Raw genomic sequence first — 12,099 nt, forward strand, 5'->3', positions numbered from 1 at the left:
CCTTGAAATACTTTTTATTAAACTTAACTGAGATAGTAATGACGAGCCTGGATTTTCTCCATTCCTGTCAAAATTATTTTTATCCTGCCATATTTTATCTGACTTTTATGTTTGTCAACACATTAATGTCATTCAAAAATGATTGGTCAATATGTACATTGTACTTATAGTATTTAAGTGCCTATATAACTCATTATAATACATTTATGTATTTTTTTAAATAGTACTAAAAAAGCTATGTTTGCTTTAAACCTTCAGGAATGAACAGTTTTCTAATTATTTTGTTGCATTATATATTATTTGATGTGTATAACTGCAGTTAATACCTTGAAAATTACACACAAGTTGTTTTTTTGACAGAGTTCTACTATAACATGACTGTCTGCACAGTTTAATGTGCGCACATATGTTTCGCGCGTCAGACATATTTCTTTCTTCCTACTTCAGCATAGACATATACTTATCAAATAGCTTAAAAATCAATGACAAAATAATTTTACTAATAATAATACGAAACATAGTTTTAAAAAAAGGACCATTGTATTTTAATTGATTGAATTATTGTCCGTTTCTTTTTCTTTTTTTATGTTAACTGGCATATCTTTTTTTCTCTTTAAGATATAATTTGTAACAATCGTGGCATGAATATGTGTATGGAGGTTAAAATTTATAAGAGATTTATCAAATTTAAAATTCGTACCTTTTTAACAAATATTTTCATTCATGAAAGTGTGTATATAATCAAATGGTTCTGCAGTAATCGTATTCTTATAAGTTACAAGAATCATGTTCAATAAATAGTGGGCATTGGTTTTGTGCTTACTGTGGAATACAACATTACTTACTTTGTGTGAAGGTATTTATTTTACAGAAGAATTTTCCTAATACCCATCCTTCCGTCACATCATCAACAAGCGTCACCCAGGTACATGATATTGTTACCATTAAATCTGCAACAGCCAGGTTCACAAGATAGTAATTGGTTGTTGTCCACATAGTATGGTTTTTAATAACAACGATTATTATCAAAATATTGCCCAAAACTGAGAACAAAATGATCACAATAAACAAAATAATTTTAATAATAATTTCCCATGTTGGGACGACTTTAAGTTCACCAACATACGGCATGTCACTGTAATCTATTTCGTCCAACAAGAATTGTTTACAATCCAGTACATAAAGTTCATTTAGACTGTCATTATACCCACATTTTGTATCATTCATAAAGTTATATCCGTAATCATCCATTTTCTATTTTTTTATTTTACTTTTCAGATTTTTACTATAAATCCGATTTCGCTGCGATTGCTGTTTTGGCTTTGCTCTTTCGGATAGAAGTTATCGACAATGGCTTAGCTGAATCAATATCAACTTTCTCCTGTCAAATGTTGTTGACTTCTGAAGATGAACAAGAGTTAACACCATTTGACATGCAGATGCCTAGTGAAACGATGACACGGTGAATAGACTTCAATCTGATCAATAATATGTATGATTAGTAAACCAAAAAAACATACGGAGATAAAATACTGCTAATTCTGTTCTCTGTTTATCTCTTAACAGTGTTTAATTAATATTTGTTCAGATAACGGCAAATTTGTGAAGCTGTTTTCAGCGGATATCATTTTCAAATGTACATTAGTTTTCTCTAGTGAAATCATACATTGACTTTGACAGATTTTGCCTCTAAAAGTTATTCCTTTGATTGATATCTTTTAAACCATTCAACCACAGACCAGAATTTAAAACTAACTGCAAATGCCGTTAAGATATAATAGTATAATAAATACGCTTGTATGTAAACCATAATGAAAGTCCGACGAACAGTTATCGTCTTTGTTGAGTAATTACTTTTCATTTTGATTGTCCGCTATTTTATGTTTGAAATTTATTTGTAAAATTTAGCTAAAACTAATAATTAAGACAAACGTACTTCCAAAAGGATACTTGCGATGTCTGTTTTGTCTCACGGTAGGATGAACATTTCTGCTTTAATAAGTGTCTTGAATATAATTTATATTGAATATTTGATATTTTTAAATTACCCTACAATTTGTAAACACGTATTCGATTTTAATCTAAAAGTGCAGCCTTAATAACGTGTTTTGGGTAAATAGATATTTTATTTAACTTTATTTGTTTTGTCTATGTTTCTAACTGTCTTAAAACGCAAATTATGATTTAATTACAGTTGCGCTGAATTCAATCTCAGAACGGTTGTACATAGACTTGTTTGAATTGTAGCAATAAACGTCTATTATAAGAGTTCATTTTTCTAGTTTAGACATACGAGAGAGGTTACATTTATCAATAAAAAATACGTTAAAAAATGTGGTTATAATTTACAATAAATCAGTAAAGTGAAGAGTGATTTATGACTTTATAACACATCTTGTCTTTGAAGTCATGAAGAGAAAATAACCATAACATATGGTTTAACTGTCAATCGTCCGTATTTATATGATATCACTTTTGCAGTTAATTGTTTTCTTTTGATGTCTCCTTCCAATAAAATCGATTTGTATATTTTAATATATTTACCTACTGGTCATTCTATAGGTTTTTTGTCCATCTTTGAAAAACGTTAATTCATTGATTGATAATCATAAAGTTTGTGCATTTTCTTTCAACTCATATGTAAGTTTTATTGTTTGGTTTATTTTTATTCCTTACGAATTGTTGGACCTATACGTGCATATTTATCACGAGTATATTCCGTGAATGTTGATCGTTAACAAATTATCTATCAAGTGTGTTGCCAAATTTAAGGGGCACTCGCTTTCAAATTCATGTTCACAAATTTGATTCAAATTCTCATATTTGACGTATAACCCATTAAAACGTATATTGAAATAAAAATAAATCAAAAATGAACAAATAACGATACATACATTGGAAATTATTGTATCGTTTGAACGATATATATCTTGTTTTTGTTGAATTTAATTTAGCATATGCCAATATCAAAACTGTCGTTACTATCCCCATTATCAACAATCCCTTAAATGAATGACAAGGCGGAACACATAACTTGGGTGTATTATGTCAATGTGTAAGTTGAATTACAGATTAAGAACAGTTATTTAACAGTTTCGTGTACAGAACAATGAATATGAACTGATAATTACTTTTGTTTTATATATGAACATGATTCGCAGATGTTATTATGTTACGATGATCAACGTTTTGGGGAAAACTATGGAACGCCGGAATAACATTTACATATCAATACAGAGATCAACGTGTGGAAAACTATGGAACGCTTGAATGACATTTACATATAAAATACAAAGGACAATCGGAATCAATGATTAATTTGAAAGTGAATTTACGGAACATTTATGGTGTTATTTTGATTTGAATTATTGTGTTTATTATGTGACTGAAAATTTGTTTTTTGTTTGTTTGTAGGTTGAAACGATAGGAATAAATAGTTACAACCTGACAATTGATTTCATGCCCAAGTTATACATTTCAACGCAAAGCCATGCCTACAAATAATGGTGACAAACCTGGAGATGGGAAAAAAGTTTTGAAAAAGAAGAGAAGCAATGCAAAGGGAAAATTTCATCGAATATTGAATCGGTTCAATAAGAGTCATCACAACAATGAATCGAAAGAATCACTGGAACTAATCATCAAGGACCTTGAAGATGCTTATTCTGAGATGGAAGGGGGTCATGCCTCGTACTTGGAAGTTTTGGATTCTGACGACGAAACAGATAAAGATATTATTGAGCACAGTAATACAGACATGGATCATCTTTATCAAGAACTTTGTGAAGCAAGGTCAATGATGGGCAAAGTGGTTGAAGCAGCAAAGGTCAAAGACATAAAACCCATTGAGGAGGTAAAGTGTACCAAGGATAATATGAGAGTGAAAAAACTGGATGCACCTGTTTTTACTGGGAATATAAGAGATTACCCAAGCTTCAAACAAGACTACAACCTCCTCATGAAAGATGACCCGTTTACACTTAAACAATGTTTGACGGGAGAAGCACTTCTTACTGTCAAAGGTGTTGACAACGATTTTACGGAAATGATGAAAAGGTTAGACATTAAGTATGGAAAGCCAGAGAAGCTTGCTGATGCTGTACTAAGTGAAATTAAAGGACTGAAAACAATGTTTGATGGTGATTATATGAGCTTTATAACCACAGTTGATGTTGTCGAGAGATGTTGGCTCGATCTTAAAAGAATGAACATGGAACTTGAAATGAACACAGCTACGATGATCAGTCAAATTGAGAGACTTTTACCTCCATTGCAGAAGAGGGTATGGGCTCTTCGTGAGCAAAAGCATGGATCACATACATTTCCGGAATTACTAAATTTTCTTTTAGAAGAAAAAAATGCTATGGAATATATTCATTCTGATTTACGAGACAGTTCTGCTAGTCGAACATTACTTAAATCAAAGGTTCACAATACAACATTGGAGGAAGATACAGCCGTAGAATCTCTCCAAGCACAAGTAAAGCAAAATTAAGAAACATTGAAGCAGGTAGTTGATGGATTGGCACAGGTAGCAGAGGTTATGTCGCATGGTAATAGATATAAACAGAACGGTGATGAAATGAATTCGAAGAATAATATACCTATGAGAATAAACCGTAGAAATTGTTGGTATCATGAGACTGATAATCATGATATTGGCAAATGTACAGCGTTTAGTAGATTGGATGGTCAGACTAAAATAGATTTAATTCGCAAACAAGGAGGATGTTTTAGTTGTCTCAAGATTGGTCACTTATCAAGATACTGTTCAAATAGGAAACCGTGTGATGTCCTGGATGAAAATCAACAAATGTGTGGGAGGATGCACCATCAAGCTTTACATGAAATTCAAGTCAATGGATCAACGTTTCACAATTGTATCAGTATTGTTAATGGAGATAAAGGTAGAGAAGACGTTTTGCTCATGATAAGCAAGGTTCCGAGCAATGGAAACTATTTGACAGCACTATGGGATCCGGGAGCTAACATCTCACTTATAACACATGATTCTGCACGGAGACTGAACCTCAAGGGAAGAGATGTAACATTGTCCGTGACAAAGGTCGGCAACACTACTGACTATATCCAAAGTAAAGAATATATAGTTCCACTAACTATTTTAAATGGACAGGAATGGAAAATAAGGACGTATGGAATGGATCAAATTACGGCAGACGTGACTAGGGTGGATATCCGTGGCATCGCTAAGCTATTCAAAAGCGTGACGGAAAAGGATGTGATTCGACCTGAGGGAAAAGTCGACATATTGATAGGCAGTGATTGTTGTGTTCTTTTACCAACAAAGGCAGAACAAGTAGGAAATCTTCAACTGATGAAAAACCAATTTGGTTACTGTTTGAGAGGTAGTCACACGCTTCTTAAAGTTGGTACGGTGTCTCACCATTTTGTACGTATTCATCATTTATATGGACAACAATACGACACTGGTAGCATACATATTGTAAATTTTAATGGACTGAAGGAAAGTCTAGATAACTTTTTCAACATTGAAAGCTTAGGAACTCAATGCAACCCGAAATGTGGAAACTGTAAGTGTGGTAAATGTCCGATCGGAAATGGTAATTACACTATAGCAGAAGAACGAGAACTGAACATGATAAGAAAGGGACTTCAATATGACAAAGATGAAAAACGTTGGACTGTAACTTATCCATGGATAAGAGAATCGGCAGAATTGCCTAACAATATAGGAGCAGCAAATCATCGTCTTGAATCGACAGAGAAACGCTTACAACGCACCGGGACAATCTATGCAAATGCATACAATGATCAAATCAAAGATATGGTTAATAGGAACGTTGCCAGAAAACTTTCAGATTACGAGGTCAGGAATTATGAAGGACCAATTCATTATCTACCGCATCATGAGGTTCTAAAACCCGACTCTAAGTCAACCCCAATCAGGATTGTGTTCAATTCCTCTTCCACATACATGGGACATGTGATAAATGATTATTGGGCAAAGGGTCCGAATGTATTGAATGACATGTTAGTGGTGCTACTGAGATTTCGACAAAATAGAATTGGAATTGCAGGAGACATTTCAAAGATGTATAATGCAATCAAACTTTCAGTTCCTGATCAACATACGCATCGGTTTCTATGGAGAGATCTCGATGCAAGCAGAAAACCTGATCATTATGTGTTAAAGACGGTCACTTTTGGGGACAGACCTAGTGGCACTATTGCAACCGTTGCATTAGGAATGACTGCGGAAATGAGTAAAGATATTTACTCAGAGGCAGCCGAAATGATTCTTAGAAACAGTTATGTTGATGATATCATTAACTCTGTCGACAATAATGATCAGGCAAGAAAGGTAATGGAAGACACTGAAAAATTACTTGTAAAGGGTGGATTTACAATTAAACATTGGATTGTTACAGGGAAGCAGTCCGACCAATGGAACGGATTACATATTTCAAATGAACCAAAGGAAAAGATTCTAGGAATGATTTGGCAACCGAGAGATGACATGTTTACATTTCAAGCAAAAATTAATTTTTCAAGTAAACGTCGAGGAATACACATTGATAAAGATTTGCAACAAACTCAAATAGATGACATACCGTTGATACTCACGAGAAGAATGGTTCTTAGTCAAGTTGCGAGCATTTATGACCCCTTAGGGTTAGCTTGTCCGTTTGTTTTAACCGCAAAACTACTTTTGAGATCATTTTGCAAGACAGATGGAGGAAATGGTGGATGGGATGAACCAATAGCAGATGCAATGAGAAAAAAGTGGATTGAGTTCTTCAAGGGAGTATTTCAACTAGAGTCGATTCAGTTTCCTAGATGTATTAAGCCAGAGGCTGCATACAAGAACCCCGTATTAGTAGTATTTTCAGATGGAAGCAGTGTAGCATATGGAGCATGTGCATACATAAGATGGCAAATCGGTCCCGAGACATATGAAGCGAATCTGATTATAGCAAAAAACAGGATAGCACCAACAAAACAATTGTCGATTCCGAGGTTGGAATTATGTGGTGCAGTAATTGCATCAAGAATCAGAGAAAACATAGTGAAGGAGATGGACTTTAACTTTATTCGAATAATTCACGTGGTAGATTCAACAATAGTAAGAGCTCAGATACAAAGAGAAAGTTATGGCTTCGGAACATTTGTGGCAACTAGAATAGCCGAGATTCAAAGTAAGACAGAACCTTCTGATTGGTGGTGGGTACAAGGGGAACAGAATCCTGCTGATTTGACCACGAGAGCAACAGATCCAACCGCATTGGTAATGGAATCAGTTTGGCAAAAGGGTCCAGATTTTTAACGGTTACCCATTGAACAATGGCCGATCAGGCAAGATTATTCAGAATCAAGTCAGTTGCCGGATGCAGTTGGAATCACGATGTCATTTGAACATGAAGAAAAGAGTAGAGACATTGTACCCGATGTAAGTGACATTGATCTTAATCGATTTTCGAATGTAAGCAAGATGTTGCGCGTGACAAGTATAATTCTGGATATAGCTAAACATAGATCATTCAAAGGTGCAGCGAACCGAATTTCAGCAGGAAATATACAAAGAGCAGAAATGATATGGATAAAACATATTCAAAAGAGTCTCCCGAAGGATTCATTAGTGAGATATCGAAGGTTAGGTGTACAAACAAACTCAGATGGCATGATAACAGTTGGACAAAGAATGCAAGAATGGATGAAACGCACTTGGAATCAGACTGAATTTATTCTCTTGCCAAATTCGCATCCATTTATCAAGTTGATTGTTGATTCCTTTCATTCGGAGGATCATTCAGGGGTGGATACAACGTTGGCCAAATTAAGGAGCAGATACTGGATTCCTGGGGTACGTCGGATTATTAAGCTCGTAAAGAAACGATGCATCATTTGTAGGAAGCGAGAGAAAAAGATTGTAGGACAGCAGATGGGTATGTTACCGATAGAGAGACTACAACCTGCACCAGCATTTTATTATTGTGTGGTTATAATTTTCAAATTTTCAAATCAAAGCTTTGTAGAGAGATTTGTTATAAATTATGTATGTACCGAAGTCCAGTTTGCTGTACTGATGATACCATCAGGAACTGGTATTCCACTAGCAGCATTCTATATAGCGCAAATCAATAAAAATTGCGATGAGATCAGTTTGAAGCTCTATTGAGGTAGATCGTAAGTATATATTTCTTGAGACAGAATTTTCATATAAATTGCCAAAATGAAGATTTTACTATGCATTTTTCAAAAATATAATAAAAGGTATGAATCACCGTGCTATTTTTCAAGCTATGAGTCATTGAAATTGCCAAATTTTGGTTAGATTCTTTATGAAAAAAAACACATTTGTGTGCATAAAAAAATAAGATAAAATTTACAATAAATTACGAAAAAATAGGTTTTATTATATGTTTAAAAAAATAAAAAATAAATAATGATGTCACCGATCTTGTTTTCTTGCTACATATTAAAATAAAAAATTTCCCAAATAGTCCAGTATAATGTTTTTATTAAAAGAGTTATCCCCCGTTAAGGGCTCATTTAAGAAAAAATGATTTCTAAAACAAAACAAAATGATATTTGTTTACATATTTTGAATAATACAATAAATCACCAAGCTTTCTTTATATACATAAACAGTCTATCCGTTAAATCACAAATCTGTCTCCAAATTTGATGATTTTGGCAAATAACTAAACTGATTTTGTACTGCGATTGTACAATCCAAGACGGCGGTATACAAGAGGGACGAAAGATACCAGAGGGACAGTCAAATTCATAAATCGAAAATAAACTGACAACACCTGGCTAAAAATGAAAGAAGTCAAACAGACAAACAATAAAACATATGACACCACATAGAAAACTAATGCCCGCGTCACACTGTCCCGATTTTTGCGCCGATGGCAACACTTTTATGGATCGGGCTATTCGTAGTGCCATCTTAAACCATCGTAGAACCATCGACCAGTTTTTCTAGACTTCGGGGACAACTTCGGGAAGGGTTCTACATTTCTTAACATGTTTAAAAATCCCCAAAGATGCGTCCGATGTTGAGGGTTCGTATTGAGTTCGTATTACCATCCTCACCATCGTTATGTCACCGGGAATGCATCTTTGAACATCGTATTGCGTTCGTATTTCCATCATTTCAATCGGGCAGTTTTGACATTACTATGTCTACACGAATGAACCACGAAGCTACCCGAAGGTCTTACGATGGGAACACGACTTCGTGAAGACCTTGATATCTCGTCGTGTTGCCATCGAATAAAAGTACGAAGGCGACAAGATGGAACTACGACGGCAATAAATCCAGCTAAAAGAAAGTTAATTTTCGCGCTAAAATACATTTAAAGTGCCATGCGCGATATGCACTGGTCAGTCTAATACGACAGTTAAGAAAAACGTTCACAAAACATGGAGCTCATATCATATGATTCTATGAGAACAAGAAAGGCGTCAGCGTTGTTTCTATTAATTCAAATGGAACAAGAAGAGCAGCTATTACAGGCTCAGGATTTACTTTTACAAGTAAAATATTATTTTTTGTCAATTTTTCATATCAAGTAACATAATGAAAATCAAAAACGCGCCTCGTACATCAATACTGCAAGTACACGTTTATAGGGAAATCAACTTTTTCTTCATTATTCTGATTTTTTATGTATCGTCTGAGTTGTTGTCACACGAATGTTTACTCCATAACCATTTTGTTTTCTATATGTCATATTTTAAGGCATTTGTTGCTTTCCCTTTATCCTTCCTTTTGTCTATATTATTATGATATTCTTATGGAAAGAGCTCTTTTAGTTTAAAAGAGATCAACGAACTCATTACCTTACCTGTAAGATAGACCAGAAAACGTGGGCATAATTATGGGTGATTATTCAGACTAGTGCACACGTTTTATAGTTCAAACAAGGCAATGCCGAGCGTGGCATCCTCTCGTATGTAACATATTGGGGACAAATATGGACACTATATTTGTATATGACACATGCAGAAAATGGTAAATTGAATATGCATATTTGATACATAAACTATTTTTTTAAATATCAACCAAAACATTCAGTAACTGGAAATACCTTTGATATTGTCTTTGGAACCAAAAAATGAGCAACCAATTTCCGTGATGCCTTCGGCATATAATTTAAATACATCATGAGCTGTACACGGCGTCTTTAAGACATCGTATGGCCATCGTGCCATCATCGTAATCCATCTTGTTGCCTTCGTAATCCATCGTATAGCCTTCGTGATCCATCGTGTAGGCTTCGGCTGAGATATGAAGCTTAAATACCTGTCTTCGGTTAACCTTCGTATGTCCATCTTTTGCTAGTGTATATAATTTCGGCACCATCGTATTGACTTCGTTATTCATCATACATGCTTCAGTCACTTTTTGGTATTTTAACGAGATCGGGACCATTTTCGTACGAACTTACAATTTTCGCATTCGGGTGTCCATCGTATATAAAAATCTGGACAGAGTGACGCGGGCATAAAGAATAAGCAACACGAACCCTGCATCTACCTTAAGAAATTTACATTTAAATTGCGTGTTCAAAATATGTCCCAGTGTCAATTGTAGTTAAGCTTTGAACTTAAGCAGTATTACTATGAAAATAGGAAAACGGCCTTGTATGAAATATATTCAGGTCATCATTAATATCATGAGTGTTATCAATTGATTAAAAGATCAATATGACGTCAAAGGTTCGATGTTTCCATTGCAGCGTCGATTTACAGTTAAATATATATATGATCACAATTTTTTATCTGACTTTAATTTTCCAATTAGAAATTATTTCAAACAATGTACTACTTATAGTCATTAAAATTACCTTTAAAAAACAAAAATACACAATTTGAAATTAATGTTAATTAAAAGTGCTTTTAAGTTTCAATTAATAAATATAAGTTCATCTAAAAGAAAAAGTGTATCCATGAGTTGTCTGGCGTATAAAATTATAATCCTGGTATTTTTGATAACTATTTACACCACTGGGTCGATGCCACTGCTGGTGGACGTTTCGTCCCCGAGGGTATCACCAGCCCAGTAGTCAGCACTTCGGTGTTGACATGAATATCAATTTTGTGGTCATTTTTATAAATTTTCTGTATACAAAACTTTGAATTTTTCGAAAAACTAAGGATTTTCTTACCCCAGGAGTAGATAACCTTAGCCGTATTTGGCACAACTTTGTGGAATTTTGGATCCTCAATGCTCTTCAACTTTGTACTTATTTGGCTTTATAAATATTTTGATATGAGCGTCACTGATGAGTCTTATGTAGACGAAACGCGCGTCTGGCGTATAAAATTATAATCCTGGTATTTTTGATAACTATTTACACCACTGGGTCGATGCCACTGCTGGTGGACGTTTCGTCCCCGAGGGTATCACCAGCCCAGTAGTCAGCACTTCGGTGTTGACATGAATATCAATTTTGTGGTCATTTTTATAAATTTTCTGTATACAAAACTTTGAATTTTTCGAACAAACTAAGGATTTTCTTACCCCAGGAGTAGATTACCTTAGCCGTATTTGGCACAACTTTGCGGAATTTTGGATCCTCAATGCTCTTCAACTTTGTACTTATTTGGCTTTATAAATATTTTGATATGAGCGTCACTGATGAGTCTTATGTAGACGAAACGCGCGTCTGGCGTATAAAATTATAATCCTGGTATTTTTGATAACTATTTACACCACTGGGTCGATGCCACTGCTGGTGGACGTTTCGTCCCCGAGGGTATCACCAGCCCAGTAGTCAGCACTTCGGTGTTGACATGAATATCAATTTTGTGGTCATTTTTATAAATTTTCTGTATACAAAACTTTGAATTTTTGAAAAACTAAGGATTTTCTTACCCCAGGAGTAGATTACCTTAGCCGTATTTGGCACAACTTTGTGGAATTTTGGATCCTCAATGCTCTTCAACTTTGTACTTATTTGGCTTTATAAATATTTTGATATGAGCGTCACTGATGAGTCTTATGTAGACGAAACGCGCGTCTGGCGTATAAAATTATAATCCTGGTATTTTTTATAACTAATTATAGAACACCGATTTATAATAACTCTGATCTTCTGATTACAG

At 34.5% G+C, this 12,099-nt stretch overlaps 2 protein-coding genes across 2 annotated transcripts in view; one reads left to right on the top strand and one right to left on the bottom strand.

The window, feature by feature from the left end:
* LOC134727245 (substance-P receptor-like) overlaps nt 1-1,261 on the bottom strand; it is a 38,276-nt gene extending 37,015 nt beyond the window's left edge. Inside the window, exon 1 of the mRNA XM_063591624.1 lies at nt 846-1,261. Coding sequence (XP_063447694.1) covers nt 846-1,251 — 406 coding nt within the window. The 5' untranslated portion in view covers nt 1,252-1,261. The remainder of the gene's footprint in view (nt 1-845) is intronic.
* A 3,282-nt stretch (nt 1,262-4,543) lies between these two features.
* On the top strand, nt 4,544-7,306 carry LOC134726649 (uncharacterized). Its single transcript, XM_063591059.1, has one exon. The coding sequence runs from the start codon at nt 4,544-4,546 to the stop codon at nt 7,304-7,306; it is 2,763 nt and encodes a 920-aa protein (XP_063447129.1).
* The last annotated feature ends 4,793 nt before the right edge of the window (nt 7,307-12,099 follow it).

The sequence above is a fragment of the Mytilus trossulus genome, chromosome 7 (assembly GCF_036588685.1).
Source record: "Mytilus trossulus isolate FHL-02 chromosome 7, PNRI_Mtr1.1.1.hap1, whole genome shotgun sequence".
NCBI classification, from domain to species: Eukaryota; Metazoa; Mollusca; class Bivalvia; order Mytilida; family Mytilidae; genus Mytilus; species Mytilus trossulus.

Coding starts and splice junctions, on each gene's coding strand:
- LOC134726649 (XM_063591059.1), top strand. CDS start 4,544: ATGTCGCATGGTAATAGATATAAACAGAACGGTGATGAAATGAATTCG.